Source organism: Sprattus sprattus (genome assembly GCF_963457725.1).
Source record: "Sprattus sprattus genome assembly, chromosome: 11".
In the NCBI taxonomy this organism is placed as follows: domain Eukaryota; kingdom Metazoa; phylum Chordata; class Actinopteri; order Clupeiformes; family Clupeidae; genus Sprattus; species Sprattus sprattus.
This window is the reverse complement of record NC_137909.1, coordinates 19,826,024-19,843,074: the sequence shown is the minus strand read 5'-3', so window position 1 is coordinate 19,843,074 and position 17,051 is coordinate 19,826,024. Positions and strand designations below refer to the sequence as shown.

Below are 17,051 nucleotides of genomic sequence, written 5' to 3'. Positions count from 1 at the left end.
TATTATCAGAGGGCTACTGAAGCCTGTAAAGGTTGTGAAATTGAAAGATTTTGGGGCAGTTATATCCTAAGAGTAGCATGTATAGGAAAACCAGTTTTACCTCTATATTATTTCAACAGTTGAGCATTTCCTTTGAAAGTTGTCCATGTACAATTTGTGAGTTGTATAATTGACATCTACAGAGTAGTTTATCTAACCAGTTGCCAAATATTAAGAAAAAAGATTATCAGCTTACAATCTATGTAGTCTATACACATGTTCATCATCTCCAGTCATTCTGAATGCAACAATTGTGTGCCAATGTCAAAGTGACCACTGTATAATCAGGTGAAAAATACAAGTAATCACTTCCCAAATGTCTTAGGGAAGAAGGATTAGTGGTTGGGATACCTGAGGTTGTAGACTGAATAAAGACACCAAAATCAGTTATATGTTCACATTTTTTCCATGGTGACCTTTTTAATGTTTTCCAGGTGAGACCTTTTCAAATTAACAACATCAATTTGATCAACAAGGGCCATTAATAATGTTTTAGTTTTTTATGCCTTTTGTCTTTGAAATGCCTCAGGGCGGAATGTTGAACACAGATGTAGCAACCAGCTCGTGAAGGGGCGCTCTCCCGTCAAAGGCCGGCTCTCCCTCTCTTCTCTGAATGCGCAGAGTTCGCTGTGTGTGAGTTGCTGAACCCGCGAGTCGTCATGTCGGGCAGGTCGGTTCGCGCAGAGACGCGGAGCAGGGCCAAAGATGACGTCAAGCGGGTTATGGCCGCTATCGAGAAAGTACGAAAATGGTAAGACTCGTAGTTACTTGCCGTCCGATACATTGTAGCAGTCAGCAACAGCACGACGAGTGGGGGAGGCTAGAGACCTAGCCATACAAAACGCATTCGGAAGAAGGACCCATTTTTACGAAGTTGTATGAAAACCAGATAGTTGGAAGTCGGGGATGAAGGATGAACACATTGTTACTTAAAATGTCGCATACAATCCGTCGTTCATACTACTATTTCCTTACATGGATATCGATTTAGCCAAAAAGCCATGTCGTTGCCGTCACGGGCAGCCATTCCTCCTGCCTTGGCCGGCAAAAACGGAGGGGAAAGCGGGCTGTTGAGACCCACGAAAGATTCTAGTCACCCAGTAAGATATTCCCTGCTGAACTTACCATGCCGGTGCCCCAGAGTCTACTTGTTTTAAGACATTCTCGAGGTTTAAATTTAGCGCTTTTTTAGCGGCTCAACGCAGACAGGCGTGTCGCCGGAGGGAAAGGGAAGTCTCGAAAGAGACACTGCTTGGCAGGGCAGCCAATATGCTTACCCCTTAGCTGTTACATATCTTACAATTGTGGAGTAAATGATGCGATAATTATTACAAATTGCCTGCAGGTTGCAAAGTGAAATTTACATGATCTTGAGACACCCTGATTTTGACCTAGTTTAGATGACTGAGTATTCTGGGACTGAGTACATGGAATAGTCAGAATTCTACACATATGACTTCCTATAATGAGAAGTTATACCATGAAAAAAAACTTTCAGCACTTCTGCACACATTGTGCGTGGTCTTTCTCAAACCCACCTGCAGCCAAGATGAGTGGATGTTGTTTGTTATGTGCTCTACAGGGAGAAGAAATGGGTGACAGTGGGCGACACATCACTGCGTATTTATAAATGGGTTCCAGTTGCAGAGTCAAAGTCAGAGGATGTAAGTTATCCCTAAGTCGATTTTTTGGATGAATTTTAGCAGTCTGGCAGAACTGTAAAGTCTTACTGACCTGATATTTAGACGGTGTTACAATGATGCTACTCCTACTGTTACGTTTCTCTGTTATGTTCTTTTTCTACTGAATACTTATAGTAGAAAGAGTAGCAGGGAAGGTCTTAAACTGCAGGGAAGAGAATATAGGCTCTCCTATGATGTCTGATTTGCTGTTATGTTTGACAATTCTGCTGTTTAGAAAAATAAAAACAAGAAGAACGGACAGGATGAGAAATATGGGTCAGAGGTCACCACGCCTGAAAACAGCTCTTCCCCGGGAATGATGGACATGCATGGTGAGCGAGAGTGTGTCTGTGTATTTTGGTGTGTGCCTGTGTGTGTGTGTCTCTCTGAATGTATGTGTGTAAAGGGGGGGTATAGTTTGGTGTATGTGTGTGTTTGTGGGTGTGACTCAGCTGGCCTGGCCAGACTGTGAAAGTTTCAGATGGTGTGTATTAGGTTCAGTTACCATGTTATTGCTCTGAGCATTTGATGGTTCCTCATCAGGGGTTATTTTTCCTCAGATGAAAACAGCAACCACAGCTCACTCGCTGACTCTTCACCCGTGAAGCAGGAGGCCAGCAGTCATGGCAGCCCTGGGCCTGAACTCAGTGGCGCCACCCAGAGGGAGGGTGGTGACACTGCAGCCCTTAAAGGTGAAGCTGGCGTTCCCCTCACTGATGGTACCGATGCCAGGAAAGAGGTCGAGGATCAGTGCAAAGACAGTCAGGACTTGGGCACTGAGACAGGTGAGGCTAAATGCACTGGCTCTTCTCTGGAATGCAGAACAGATTCTCTGTGAGTAAGTGTGTACTGCCCTGGGCTACCCATCACATCTAGAGTCTCATCTTAAATAAATGCACTTCCTTGTAATGTGAGTCAAAAGAAACCAAGACATAATACGTACATTTAGGTCCCGTTTGGATTGACTTCTTGTTTTTAGATGCTCCTTAAATACAGGCTGATGATATGAGATTCTTGGGTATTAAAAATGACTACATTGACATCATATTTTAAACTTATGTCTTATAAAATCGTAATGAATTACATTGAGAAGTGAGTGTTCCCACAGTCATGTAAACATTGCGGTAACTGTTGTCATGCAGGGAAAAGCTTAACGGCAGAAACCTCTGTGATTACTGTTACCAAACAAAGTCCCCAGACCACTAGGGGGCAGGACCTCTCCTCAGATGCCACTAAAGACACTCAGGTAACATGTATAACTGATTCCCTGTCATGATGTAGAACCATTCAAAACCAGTTGATTAGTTGTTGAATGCTGAATGCCAACTGTAATGCAAATCATGCCCATGTTTTGTTGCTGCTTTTACAGTTGACGATTGGCATATGTTCACTGATCTTGGCATATGCTTACTGATCTTGTGGTCTCTTTGTGTTGAGCAGGAATTAGAAGAGGGCCCTCCGGGTAAGAAGACCAAACAGGAGTCACCTTCTAAGGAGTCTAAGGAAGAGATTTAGATAAGTCGTGGTTGCTTTCAACAGTGTAGGTGTCTCGTCTTTAATAGTATGGGTGCAACCTGGTGTAGGCTACCTCCCCCTTAAGACAGACAAAAACACTTTCAGAGTCCCGCTAATGTCTCATCATTCACTCCTCTCTAGACCTTTTCAATTTATCTCATCTTTCTTTGACATATGGAGATGTGAGGTATAGGAATAATTAGTTTATTTTCCCACTAGACCAGGCCAACATCATTTAACAGTAGCTCTGCCTTCACCAAAATTCAATTTCACATTAACTGTAATCCCATTTTTTTCTTTCCCAGTGCATGCTAATTCAACCCGATTCGCTATAAGCGCCATCAACACAATTGGCCTCGATTAGAAGTTCATTTAGTGCTAAGATCCAAGGCTCTGCAGTCCCCTGGGTATGGACACACAGATGTAGTTCACTTTGTATGTGGCGCTTACCGCAGAGGACTCATGCCCAAGAGGTCTGTGTTAAATTAGGTTCCTTTGTTTAACCATCGCCTTACAGCAATCTATAATGAAGTGAATATGTTCTTGTGACACACAATTAGGGGTAATTAGCAATAGTAGTGTGGTCATTGAAGAAGGCATGCCTGGTATTACTTGCGTACATTTGTGGAGTTAATAGATTTCAGGTCTCTTGTAATAGCTGCTTTTTTTTCTGTTCATTTTTTTCATTGAGTAGATGTGCAAGTACACATCATGCTGGAATGCTGACTGTTAAATCAAATTTTGCAACTGTAAAGGACCTTGATTTCGTTTGAATTTTTGAATTCCGTAAATTTGTAACAATTTACCTATTTTACAGAGCTATTCCAACACACCCTTTAATTTAGGATAGGGATTTTTTTAGTAGCAGTAGTTCTTCCGCACAGTCACAACATTCAAAAACCCACAAAAGACAACATAAACTGTGTGATTGAACATAAACATTGGGATGTATGGTGGTGTTTGAGGGGGGAGTCTACTGAAAGTAAAGTGTAGGCTACGTCTTTTCATTTTTTTATACTTTTAAAATGGAAGACAAACAAGCTAAGTAGCTCATTAAATACCTCATGTCCAAGCTGCTATTGAAAGGATAGATTTTTATCTCTCTGTGTGTAACATCTCGCATTGTAGGACTCGGTTTTACCATTCTAACAATCCTGTCCTACACGTTACAGTTTTGCTGTCAAAGAAACAACACATTATAAACGCTTGGATATAGCATTCTTCTTCCAGGAACAGGTTATTGAGTCTTGTTATGATAGTTCTACACGAAACATGGTGTTACCTATTTATTTTTTCCTTGCCTTGTTTAATGTGTAACGTATATGCTTTAATAGTGAATAAATATGATTTAATAGTAACAAACTGTTTTGTAACTTTGGATTTGTCTCTCTTTACTCTTGCCTGTTAAAATACTTTTCCCCCCAATACACATATGGTATTTTGTGTGCAGATTTAGGTCATAGTTTTCTTATGTGTTCATGTTAGTGCTGTCAAACGATGAAAATATTTAATCGCGATTAATCGCATTTTTGTCATAGTTAACTCAAAATTAATCGCGATTATTCGCAAATTTGTATCTATTCTAAATATCCCTTCAATTATTTTTTTCCATCATTTTTATTTTATTTTAATACTCTTATCAACATGGAAAAGTGGATTGGCTTGCTTTATGCAATGTTTTATTTTATTGAAAAACAACATTGCATAACATGGCGGTACAAAATAAAATTATAAAGTGGACATTTCAGATAAACAAGGACTCCGCCTATAGTGCAGTTAAACCATGGCTTAATATTTATTTATTTTTTTCAAGTTGGCTGTGAACATAGAAGTCAGGCCTCTTATTTCAAAAACAATGAACCGTAACAGTTAGGTTACCAATAAAAGGTAAGCCTTCTGTGCTTTCAGCCAGCTGCCTGTTAAAGGTAAACATTCTATTCAGAAGCTTTTTATCATCCATTTCGCGCTCACCATTCACTCAAACGTAACATTAGCCTACTACACAGTTTGGGAGGGCAAAAAGAACGTTAATGTAAAAACAATGCATTAATCGTGCGATAAAAAAATTGACGGCGTTAAAATGGGCTTGCGTTAATGTCGTTAACAACGCGTTAAACTGACAGCACTAGTTCATGTACAACTTGTCAACTTAATCCATATCCTTTCTCAGATCCAAAAATATACAAAATCTAATTCTCTTTCTCCCACTGCCAAATGTAAGACTTATTTCAACTTCAAAAAGGACACAGACTCCATATTTGCAATATATTACATATATTGAATTAGTACAAGTTAACAGTACATAAAACAGTGCACTACTTAAAGACCATCACAATAGTATGTAGAAAGTCCACAAAGCGTTAAATGCTGCTAATACAAGTGTCAAATAATGTCGTCTTCATCATACAAACAGAATTAATCTGAAAATAAATGTTAAATAATTTCAGTCCTCTGGCCTCATATGTGCAATTTCCTTCCAAAATGCAGCTGTATTTTAAAGTTGCAGTATGTGATATCTGGTGAAGGTTATAGCAAACTTATAATTACAAAAAACTCCCTTTTAAAATCTCTCAAAAGCTCCCATCCTTTTGAATAGACATTTAATTTGTGCTATACTGTGTAAAGCCAAAATGATTATGAATATTTGGATGAATCCTTTTAGATACCTGTAATTGTTTTCAAAATGGCTTACCTGGCAAAATGTTTATTAGTATGTACTGCCCTCATATATAAAGATGGAAGAAAGTAGAGATCACATACTACAGCTTTAAAAACGAATAAATCTCATTTGTTTATCTTATCAAATTTACAGCTTTCCCATACAATTGACAGATACAATATGATCCAAATGTGTGCTTCAATAACTGTTGTGTTGCAGAGATAACATAACACATAACATGATATAACAAGTATTTTTACATTTCATATAAAAAGTATAACTTAAATAGTTTTGTAGAATGACCGTTAAAAGGGAGTGCTTGAATGCATAAAGGATTAAAGTGAGCAGTGCAATACGTTTTATTGGCTGGTGTGGCCGACACTATGAAACCTCTAAATCTAGATACAGCATGATTTGCTCTTTGAAAGATGGCAGTTTTTATGTGGTGTTGCGGGGTCAGGTGTCACTTTGGCAGGTGTTCCCGGAGTACTTGTCTGGAGACAATATGTTTTGGTTTTGTGAGTTCACTGGCATGCGTTAAGTGACTGGAAGGTAATAGTGATATAAATCTCTTCATATGACAGAAGTAAGAGATGCGACAACTGTCAATCACCGTGCTGGGCTTCTCCTGAACTTTGCTTGTGAAACATAATTTAGCTTCCTTGTGAATCTACCCACAAAGTGACAAAAGCACAACTTACCTATACTGTAATCTGTTTGAATCTACTTTCACTTTGCTTGTTTGAGCTCCACCGTCACAAGGCATTGGATTGGTTTGGAATGATTGAAATGAACTAAACACGCTAATTGTTCCCATCCTCATTTGGATCAAGTTTTAACGTGGTTGTCCCGAGACCTGTACTGTAATATACATCTGGCTCCGCGAATCTAGTTTTCTGTGGCTGTTTCATGTGGAACACGTGCGGTCATGTATCTGTCAGATTTCACTGGGAAGTCATAGTTACACAGTAGGCCTACTGAGTTACAGTACAGGACACACACAAAAATATAAATTCCTTTGAGACAAGCAGCAAAGCTTCCTGTGCATTTTCAACCTTGAGTTGAATGGGAAAGATTATGGGTTAATCTCTGACGTGGATATTTTAGTAAGGAAATGATGACGAGGACACACGCATACGTACAAAGAACATAGAAAAATAGGAATTCCGAAGGAAACGGAATGTGCGGTGCCTGATCTCAGGCAGGAATGGTTTACTTTAAAGGGTCTGGACGGAATGTTCTAGAAAGTTTGGTCGTCATTGCAGGACTCCGTAGCATGTCCGAATGCCTCGCAGATGTCACAGTAGGGGCGGTCCCCCCGGCGGCCGTGGTGGGTGGTGTGGGGGGGCGTGTCGGGCGATTGGGCCTGGGTGGGGCAGTCCTCCGTGTCGTGCTTGTCGAAGCAGTCGCAGATGTCGCAGAACACCCGTGGATGGTCCTTCTTCTTGGACTTCCTTTCTCTTAAACTGCAAGACCAGGATGAGATTTACACAGTGACACCTCCTGGCTCTTGAGTGTGTACACAGTTTCCTATTAATAGTGTTGAATAACCAACTTAACTTACTGAACAGTTTATGCCTATTTTCAAAAGCCTCATGCTTGTTGACTCAGGGAAGCTCTTTCCAGCCAAACTAAAGGCAAATCAGTTCCAACATTTTTTTTCAGAACTGAAACCCATGCTACTGCCACACCAGAAGAGTTTGCTTGCATGAGTGCTGCCTTCTTTTCTCTGTAATCTGTGCAGCTCAAGGATAAATACCACATTGAACACCCTCTTAATCTAAGTCTAAGGTCAGAGCAGTCAATCCTAACTTTTCCAGCTAACTTTAACTCACCCTTCGTCCTCGTCATTCCCGTTGAACTCGGTCAAGACCATCTTCGCCAGCTTCACCTTCAGCTCCTCATTCTTCCTCTGGAGGTCCACAATGACCGAGTTCAGGAAGTTTATCTGGTTTAAAGGAGGGGGAAGGGGAGGGTGAGAAATGACCAAAAATGACCAACACCACAACAGGAGTAAGGAACCATTCACCAGCGGTAACATATCATAAACTGATGATCAAAACAGTTGGAAAGCACACCACAGTAATGATGTACAGTGGAGATGCAGTAACTACACACATCTACACGTCACACCACTCCATGAAAGACATATCAAACTGTTTCACTAAATAATAATAATACCAAAGACTAAAACTGTACTACCGGTATTCTTTTTTTTAAAGATATACAGTATTTTTGGGCTTTTTATGCCTTTAATTGATAGTACAGTTAAGAGTGGGACAGGAAATGAGTGGGAGAAGAGGTGGTGAGTGGACAGGAGAAATTACATCAGGCCGGATTCGAACCTGTGTCCTCCATGGGCGTAAAGCCCAGATGTGGTCGAGGCTACTGTGTGAGCTACAGTGCCCCCCAAACTGTACTATTCTCTCGATTATCTGAAATGTGCATTATCACAAAAGGGCTGAAAATACGCAAATGAGGAGTCATGATAGGAGTCAGACTCCGTACCTGTCCTTCAGCAAACTCCTTCTCCTCCCGTAGCTGGTCAAGGGCTGCATCACCTGCACGAGAGGACACATGCAGACATTTGCAACAGGAATCAGGGGATATAACCGATAGCACTACTAGAGCAAATGCGTTCAGCCTATGCAACCAAAAGCTACAAAGCTTAGAAAATGTTAACAAAAGCATCACAGGGCCATTGACATTTATTTTCATCATTGTACCATCAGTATAAATGTATAGGTGACAACTTTTTGTTCGATGTATGTATGTATGTAAGTATGTATGTATGTATGTATGCATGTCTCATTGTATCTTTATTTCTTTAAAAATGAAGTATGAAAAAAAAGCATCACAGGGCCTACATTTCCATTTGAGCTATGTAACATCTAATATGGAGAGTTCTCCGGTTCATGCATATTTCTGATGAGTACCCTTAAATATAGCTGTTTGTCAGAAGTGAATACAACCTCATTTCCCCCAAACTGGCTATGATGCTATGATGATATATAGTGTAGGTAGTGAGAGAGACTGCAGTAGTGCTGGCCGTCTGACCTGAGGGTGTTTTGTCGCCCCCTGCTGTTGGTTCTCCAGAGAGCCGCTGCTCCAGGCTGAGGACTCGGTTCTGCAGCTGGGATTTGTCCTTCTCCAGGGTCTCCACAGCCGAGCGCAGTGTCTCTGCCATGGCGCTCTCCCCACGCAGCAGGGCAATCTGGCAGAGGGCATGAGGACAGAGCAATATATTCAGTTAGGTCACGGAAAATTACACAGCAAAATAACACCTGCAAGAGGTTTAGCTACAGGCAATCTGTGTCAGCAAAGCGAACTGCCAACTCCACGCTTTCGGTTCAAGCTTGCTTTAGTAGGAAAACTCATTCCCGGTGTGCATCATGCTTATATATATATGTGCCTGCTGAACGACACCTCTTATCAATACAACTAGACCTCTACATACATCTCATCAGAACTGAGTCACATGACCTACGACTTAACCAGGGGCAAGGCAACCTTACCTCATTTCGAAGCGTCTCTAACTCTCTGTCTTTGTCCATCATCAGAGCACCGGAGTTATCCCTGTAGAGAGAGGGAAACATTTTAAGGAGGTGGTACATCTACCACAGATGAGCCTCGTCCTAATTGACCCTTCCGCGACCACTCCCCAAAACGGTAACTGATCATAGCATAGCAACGGTTACTAAGCTCGGGACCTCAGTCAAGCGAGCCATTTAGATGAATGGAAGTCAATGAGAGAGACGTCTGCTCGAGAAGAGAAAATGAAACGTTGTGCTTATGGAGTGTGTAATTCTGACAGTCGATATCCAAAAAGGCTGGAGGGAGGGGTAACATTTTATCCCTTCCCGAAACCCAAGACCCAGAGAGAGAAATGCCTGCTGTGGATCAAACAATGTAGACGACCCCCCCCCATCAGCTGAATGTCAGCAACGTAAACAGAAGCACCTACTTTGTTCCAAGAAGCTATGTCGCTAAAATCTGCCCACTGCATCGAAAACGTGAGAAAACCCTTGCTTAAAATACGATTCAGTTTTACCACCTTACATGTTTGCGTAGCGGCGACTGTGTAGATAATAGAACAAATAAACATAGCTGGAATGAACCTGTTAGCCTTAGCATTTGTCTGTCTACAAACACGGCATGTAATGTCGTGGTTGTAGCCTATATAAGCATATTGCAGACCCTTTTGCTTGCTTCGATCTGAGATCCTGTTTTTCCAAAAAATGCTTATGATTTCTTTGGGTAGAGCTGAAATTGACACGGTTGAACACATGTTGCCACCCCATTCATACCAATGCTGAGAACCTGGGAAACTTGAATGCTTGACTGATATACCAAACGTTGCTAAGGGGGGCGGAGTTTGCGGAAGGGTCAATTGCTTTGCTGAAGCTGTCCATCACTAGGGGGCACTGTAAGCAAGCCATGCCAAAATACAGCTAACGATTTATTCTTTATGTTCAGCATAATGTTAAATCCTACTTAAACACAGAGTAGAGAATGGTATTATCTTCAACAATTATACAGGTATCATCAGAATTGTTCTCACTATCTGTTGATAGAACACATTTGGACATCCTACTAATCTACACACTTTGGTGAGTTTTATCGTTCTTTTTACGCAGATAATAACTCACACTCCCCTCACCTATGTTAAGTAAATTAACCATACGTATAAAACACAAGCCCAGTGGTATAATGCATATAGGAACCAGTCAGTCAGATGTTAAGTTGCTTCTTACCTCTCCGAATTCTCTAGCTGGCTGTTGGAGAGCTTATCTTCAAGCTAAAAGAACAGAAACAGACAGAAATTAAAAGCCTCCATCCCCACCAGGATAAACCATCCACCAGAGAGTCCGCTGATGTGATGCGTGAAACCTATCACTACAACGACACAGACAGTTACAGACAGTCCTGGTTGCCAGGTTACCTTCTTGTTGGCATGGTCCTCGTGGCGATTCAGGTCGAGGTTGTGGGCCAGCTTCCCGTTCTCCTCCTGGAGCGCTGCCAGACGCTGGCTCTTCTGGTTGGTGGCGAGCTTCAACTCCTCACTGGTGGAAAGAGCAGAGTCTGCCATTCTGACCAATCACAGCTTCCCTTCAGCTCATTATGTTCATTCTGGCCAATCATAACAGCTCTCTTCTAGCAACAACCATTCAATCTAAACACAGATATTTCCCCTCCACCCATAAGATGGCACAGACTAGAGGTATGTGAATGGTAATAGTAAAAGTAGTAATAGTGACTAGTAGTAGCAGACAGTCAAAACAGCAACATCAAATCCACTGTCTTTACTGTCTTTGATCACAGCAATACACATCCCCCCTCATACACACGCACACATGCACGCACACACACACAGGATTGCAAAAAATGTTTTTAAATTCTTTTATAAATAAATAAAAATGTTGCACATGCACAGGACTGGCCCAGACGTTGATTAAGCAATTAATATACTGAACCATGAAGTTCAAAATGACAACCTTGCATGGCTTATCCCATTTCTGTTCTATTTATATTCCCCCATGAAGCTACAGTCCCACCCAGTTATGAGTCGCTTAAACCAAATCTTTAAACATGTTTATTCCCCTTCCCTTAATCCTCTCTCAGTTTACAAACATCTACCCTCAAAAAATCACTCTTCCTTATGCAGGAGAAAGAGGGAGGGGGGGGGGATTAAGATTGATGCTTAAGGAGCGATAAAAAGAGATGAGGAGCATACTGGATTTCCAGCACCATTCTGCTTCTCATATCACTCATTCTTTTTGTTTTAATGAGACGCATCAATGAAACAAAACACATATTTGATTAGACATGTTTGTAAATTGTCTTGACCATTCAGTGGAGACGGTCTCACAGTAGACAGTTTGCCATCGGCATCCAGAGCCTCGCGGACGATGCACTTTTCTTCAACTGTGACAAACGCGGCCCTCTATTTTTACCGTGTCGCTCTGATGCGGAAGTTAATCAGATTCTTCATGCTGCGACGCATGGCAGGACTGTGTCAAATTTTAACTGCAAAATCACTTATCTCTAAGGCTAAGAGAAAGGTTGGCCTGAGGCAGTTCAAGGGCAAGTGTCTGAATTTGGAGAGGCATCTGTATTTCCAGTCGTAAACAGTCACAGCGTTTATGTATATGACACTGCCAAGAAAATGTTTTAAAATGGCCAATTCCAATGTATTTCAAAAGAACCAACTGGTTCTGTCAACAAATGACAACTGACCACCAATCAAGAAGAGCTGTGAGCCCAAAAGCAGCATCATGAAGACTCTGAAGTGTTTCTTCCAGAACAATCTGTAGTCTGTTCAGTTAGTTCAGCTCTAGATCTATCTTCTCAGTCACATGCTTTGGCTTAAATCCTTAAAATCATCATTTAAGCTTTTGTTTAAATTGCTTCACTTACAGAAGAAGACCAGTTACTTCTTTCTCACTAATCCATGTAACTCTCTGTCAGCACACTCACTCTCACCTGTGCAGGTGCTTCTGTCTCATTGGGAGAGATGCTCCTCTGCTCATCAGTAGTGAACCCCTCTCTCTTAAAGCTCTAGACAGACTACACCTTCTACACCACAAGATCTCCACTCATTTCTCTTGCTCGGCAGAAAGACTAGTTGTGTAGCTCACCGGCAGAGAAGCTTCTCACACCCATGTGACGAGGCTCCAGGCTGAGAGTGGGAGCAGGACGGGATAGGCTGATGATGTAATGCTCCCTGGAGTGTCGGGTCGCAAGGAGCAGGCGTCAGGAGCGGCCAGAGCGCTCGGAGTCTGAGCTCAGCTTTATTAAAGCTGCCTGCGGCATCCAAACATACTGCCACCCCTGCTACACCCAAAATACACCTGTCTCCTTGCCCGTCACACCCAAAATACACCCGTCTCCTTGTCCGTCACACCCAAAATACACCCGTCTTCTTGTCTGACACCCAAAATACACCCGTCTCCTTGCCTGTCACACCCAAAATACACCCGTCTTCTTGTCTGACACCCACAATACACCCGTCTCCTTGCCTGTCACACCCAAAATACACCCGTCTTCTTGTCTGACACCCAAAATTCACCCGTCTCCTTGTCCGTCACACCCAGATATTACCAGTCTACCTTCTACACCAAAATGTAAAATTCTGCTACATCTGATTCCACAGTCATACAAACCAGCCTCTAATATATCTAAATGGTAGGTCTATCAAGTAATCACCCAAACTAATTTGTCTTCCACACCCAAACAGATCCTCTACACATTAGGCCTACACCAATTTATCCTTCAGCACCACACAGCATGGAGTGATACTGAGGATCCCATCATAACCCAGCCTCTCTCTACTCTCGTCTCCTCCGCTGAGGGGCACCTGATGTTCAGCAGACATGCAGTCCTCATCCCATGATCTGGATGATGAGGTCACATTCATACAATGACTCAACGTGACTGAAGAGAACACTGAGTACCATGAACAACATTGACATTAGCATGGTGAAGCATGGCTCACACCACTACAGCATCAGATAGGATTATCATCCAACAGGATTAAGATCACGACTGAATTGTCCGTGATACAACCAGGTGACTCGTTCGGTCTGTCTATCTCTCCTCAACATGTTCAATGTATGGTGAGCGGGCTGACAGACAACGAGTACATCGCCTCCTTTAGGTGCAAACTGATGCTGAAGAAATAAGTCCCCTTTCATATATGTCAAGCCCATTGGCAACTTAAAACATAAAACATGAAACGAGTGCAATGATCCATTTAACCACCTTAAAGAGGAGTCACTGTTATAATAACAGAGACCAGCACCCACAACAGAGTCTAGCAGAGAGCCCCTCACAGAACTACCATAGAGATCAGAGGATGTGAAAACATAGGCAGATTCAGGCCACTGAGGAAAAGCAGAGAGAAACGGCAGAGAGTGTGTGCACACATGTTTATACTAGATGTGTTTGCGTTGAATTGTGCACGTGAAACATTTCTAGGATACTTGTGTACATGGATATAGTTGTACCTGTGTAAACATGTATTTATGTGCATATACAGTATATGTGTTCATGTGTAGTGGATAAACATGTGTTCATGTTCATAACTCGAGATGTGTGTGTGTGTGTATGTATATCTGTCCATGTGTATGTGCTTGGCATGTGTGTGCAGTATAAGGGGGCAGCTCTGTGTCGACGGGGCCACACTCACATCTCTTGGCTCAGGCTCCCGATGCGCTGGCTCTCAGCACTGAGCTGCTCCTGCGAGAGACAGAGCTCCTGCTGGTACTCACAGTTCTTCTGTTTCAGAGCCTCCAGCTGCCGAGAGAGAGAGACAGAGGGGGAGAGAGACAGAGGAAGAGGAAAGGAGGGGAAGAGAAAGAGGGAGAGACAGAGGAGACAGAATGGGGTAGGGAGAAAGAGAAAGAGAGAGAATGGGGGGGGTGCCTAAATTAGACGTCTCTCGCAAATCTCACAGAACAGGAAAACAAAACAGACTTCAAAAGCCAGCCTCTCAAAGGACTGAGACATAAATAAAACCGGCATGTGAGAACAAGCATATTGTCAATGTGATTTTGTCATCATAGCTACATTAAAGGCTAGTTTCTCTTTATAACGGTACGTCACAGTATAGGCATCACAACTGTACATTACATTATTTTACTTGTAGTTTGTGATAATTGGTTCAAATTTCATCAAGCGTCTCAGTTCACTCAGCATTTGGATGGCTATTTGCTTGACTGTTATTAGGTAATTCATTACTTGTATTATTCTGTAGCAAAGTCCCCCATGTGATATTTCTTTCAGCTTATAATAAATAAGACTATTATTGCATTGGGGATATTGTATTGTACAAATGATACCACTGTTTACCAACAGAAACCGAAAAATGTTCTTTAAACATCAAATCTTCGATTTTTCACACGTGCAGCAAAAAAGGCAACATTGTGTTAAACAGTGTTAAATATTCCTCACCGATTTCAATTAACACGTACAAAACCTGAATAATAAGAATGCTTTAAAACCTTGTTCGTACCCTTGTCCAATGTTAATGGTCTGTTTCTGTTGTTGTTTCTATGTGCTGTAATTCCAATTCCATCCCAGAGTAAATCTTTTTTGTTCTGGAGCATTGTGCGTTTTTTTACCTGACCTAAAAAATTGGTCACACCAGATGAGACTGACACCCCTAACAGTGCTGGTTACTGTGCCAGACTGAGGCTCGAGTCAATACTTAATTTCACTGTCGTACGAATAAACAATTAAAATCAATTAAAATCAAGGCTTTACTCCGGTTCTCATCTAGTACTCATCGTTTGCAGATTGAACATTAATTACAACGTTGCTCTTACGCACCAAAAGATGAAGTAATGAAAAGCGATGAGCTCCTAATGAAGCAAGTAGGGAATAGACAAAACATCAACACACACACACACACACACACACACACACACACACACACACACACACACACACACACACACACACACACACACACACACACACACACACAAACATAAACACACACACACACACACACACACACACACACACACACAGACAAAACATAAACATAAACATACACACACATACACACTTATTCCCTCTCTCTTAATCTCCACTAAACCATGCTCCTTCCAAAAATATCTTAAATTGTCACAAGTACCTGCTCATTTCTTCTCAGAATACATTAATTGCAGTGATGCTATGCATGTTTAGCCTTGTGTCTGCATGGAACTGAGCATAGGTGTATGTATGCATGCATGCATGTGTTACCTGGAGCTGAGAGGTGTAGATATTATTGGAGAAGCTGTGATGGGCCGAGTACATATCCATTGCTGTGTACACTAAGTGTTACTATACCACTATATACTCACTATACCAGCACACTCTGCACAGACTTCTGAGAATTCCAGCGGTCCACCAACTAAGTGTTCCACAGATACAAGCTAAGTATTCCACTGCTCCAAATCCGCAGTAGCAATGTTCTACTCCCGAATTCTACGTTCCAAAAACCTACATTTCAGTAGTCAGATGCCCCTAAAATCTATAGATTCAGTGGTCCTGTGTTCTAAAGAGAATTCCGCACATCTAAAATCTCTGTATTCTAGTATTCCACAGAGTTTTCCGGATCTGACGCCTGAAACAGTGCAGCTGTGTTGTGGATCCAGCATCTCCGATCTCCTGTTGGGACGGAGCAGCTCGCCGAGCCGAGCTGAGGCAAGCGGACAACAGAGCACAGCTTGCTGCTGTCACACACACAAAGTCACAGTCTAACATGCGTTACGATAGCAGCCTCCATTATGTAACTGGGGAAGCTCCTCCCCCCTACCCGCTCATTTTTTCCTCCTCTCCTCTCCTCTCCCATCGTCCTATTCTCTCCATCTTCTCCTTTTCCCCTCACTCCACTCTTTCTTTCCCGCCATGATCTCTTCCTCCTTCCACTCCTTTCTTTCTTCACCCTGTCTGTCCTCTTCCTTTCTCTATCTCTCTCTCTTCTCCTCTGAACAGTTCTATTACCTTAAGTTCTCTATCATATTCTCCATTTTCTCTCCCCTCTCTTCCTCCCGATCTCTATCCTATTTATTTGTCTTATACCCCTCTCCACTCTCCATTCCCTGTCTCTCTCTCCAGTTGCTCACCAGCCTTTCTCTCTTTCTCTCTCTCTCTTATGCTCTCGCTCCCCATTTAGCAATCCCTCTCCTCTCCATCTCTTCTCTCCCTCTCTATCTCTCTCTCTCTTTATTCAGCAATCCCTTGCCTCTTTCTGCACAGGACATGTGATTAATGGTGGGTTCAATGGCCTGCCTACAGTGATTGAGTCAGATATGACAACAACAACTGTAGAACAAATGCAGAGGACTGAGGGGCGATGGGTGAGATGTGGTGGTGATGGTGGTGGTGGTAGGCGGGGTATAGGCTGGGGGGTGGAGGGGGGCTCTACTTCAGAGTACCGATGTTCTGTTCAGCCATGCGGAAACACCCAGCTGCTGCCGTACCCATGCGAGCATTTCTCTTACAACCACACGTGCACACACTGCACGCACGCGGCAGCAACATTGATGTCACCGCAGACGCACACACACACACACACACAATCAAACACACCCCTAACCCAACACAAACTCCCCACTGGTCTTGACAATGCAGTTCTCTTCACATCACACAAACACACTGGTGTA

General features: G+C 42.3%; 2 protein-coding genes across 2 annotated transcripts in view; one reads left to right on the top strand and one right to left on the bottom strand.

Moving 5' to 3' along the window:
- Positions 1-602: 602 nt before the first annotated feature.
- On the top strand, positions 603-4,516 carry LOC308372593 (B-cell CLL/lymphoma 7 protein family member A-like). Its single transcript, XM_080847793.1, has 6 exons — positions 603-790; positions 1,622-1,703; positions 1,957-2,053; positions 2,282-2,506; positions 2,864-2,967; positions 3,162-4,516. The coding sequence occupies exons 1-6, from the start codon at positions 699-701 to the stop codon at positions 3,234-3,236; spliced, it is 675 nt and encodes a 224-aa protein (XP_080703919.1). The 5' UTR covers positions 603-698; the 3' UTR covers positions 3,237-4,516.
- Positions 4,517-5,609: 1,093 nt separating this feature from the next.
- Positions 5,610-17,051, bottom strand: part of clip1b (CAP-GLY domain containing linker protein 1b) — a 43,645-nt gene continuing 32,203 nt past the window's right edge. Inside the window, exons 14-21 of the mRNA XM_080847777.1 lie at positions 14,084-14,190; positions 10,838-10,958; positions 10,650-10,693; positions 9,411-9,471; positions 8,953-9,109; positions 8,404-8,456; positions 7,731-7,843; positions 5,610-7,361 (exon numbers count right to left, since the gene is read on the bottom strand). Coding sequence (XP_080703903.1) covers positions 7,136-7,361; positions 7,731-7,843; positions 8,404-8,456; positions 8,953-9,109; positions 9,411-9,471; positions 10,650-10,693; positions 10,838-10,958; positions 14,084-14,190 — 882 coding nt within the window. The 3' untranslated portion in view covers positions 5,610-7,135. The remainder of the gene's footprint in view (positions 7,362-7,730; positions 7,844-8,403; positions 8,457-8,952; positions 9,110-9,410; positions 9,472-10,649; positions 10,694-10,837; positions 10,959-14,083; positions 14,191-17,051) is intronic.

Coding starts and splice junctions, on each gene's coding strand:
- LOC308372593 (XM_080847793.1), top strand. CDS start 699: ATGTCGGGCAGGTCGGTTCGCGCAGAGACGCGGAGCAGGGCCAAAGAT. Junction 2,507..2,863: donor GGACTTGGGCACTGAGACAG/GTGAGGCTAAAT, acceptor GTTGTCATGCAG/GGAAAAGCTTAACGGCAGAA. Junction 2,968..3,161: donor ATGCCACTAAAGACACTCAG/GTAACATGTATA, acceptor TGTGTTGAGCAG/GAATTAGAAGAGGGCCCTCC.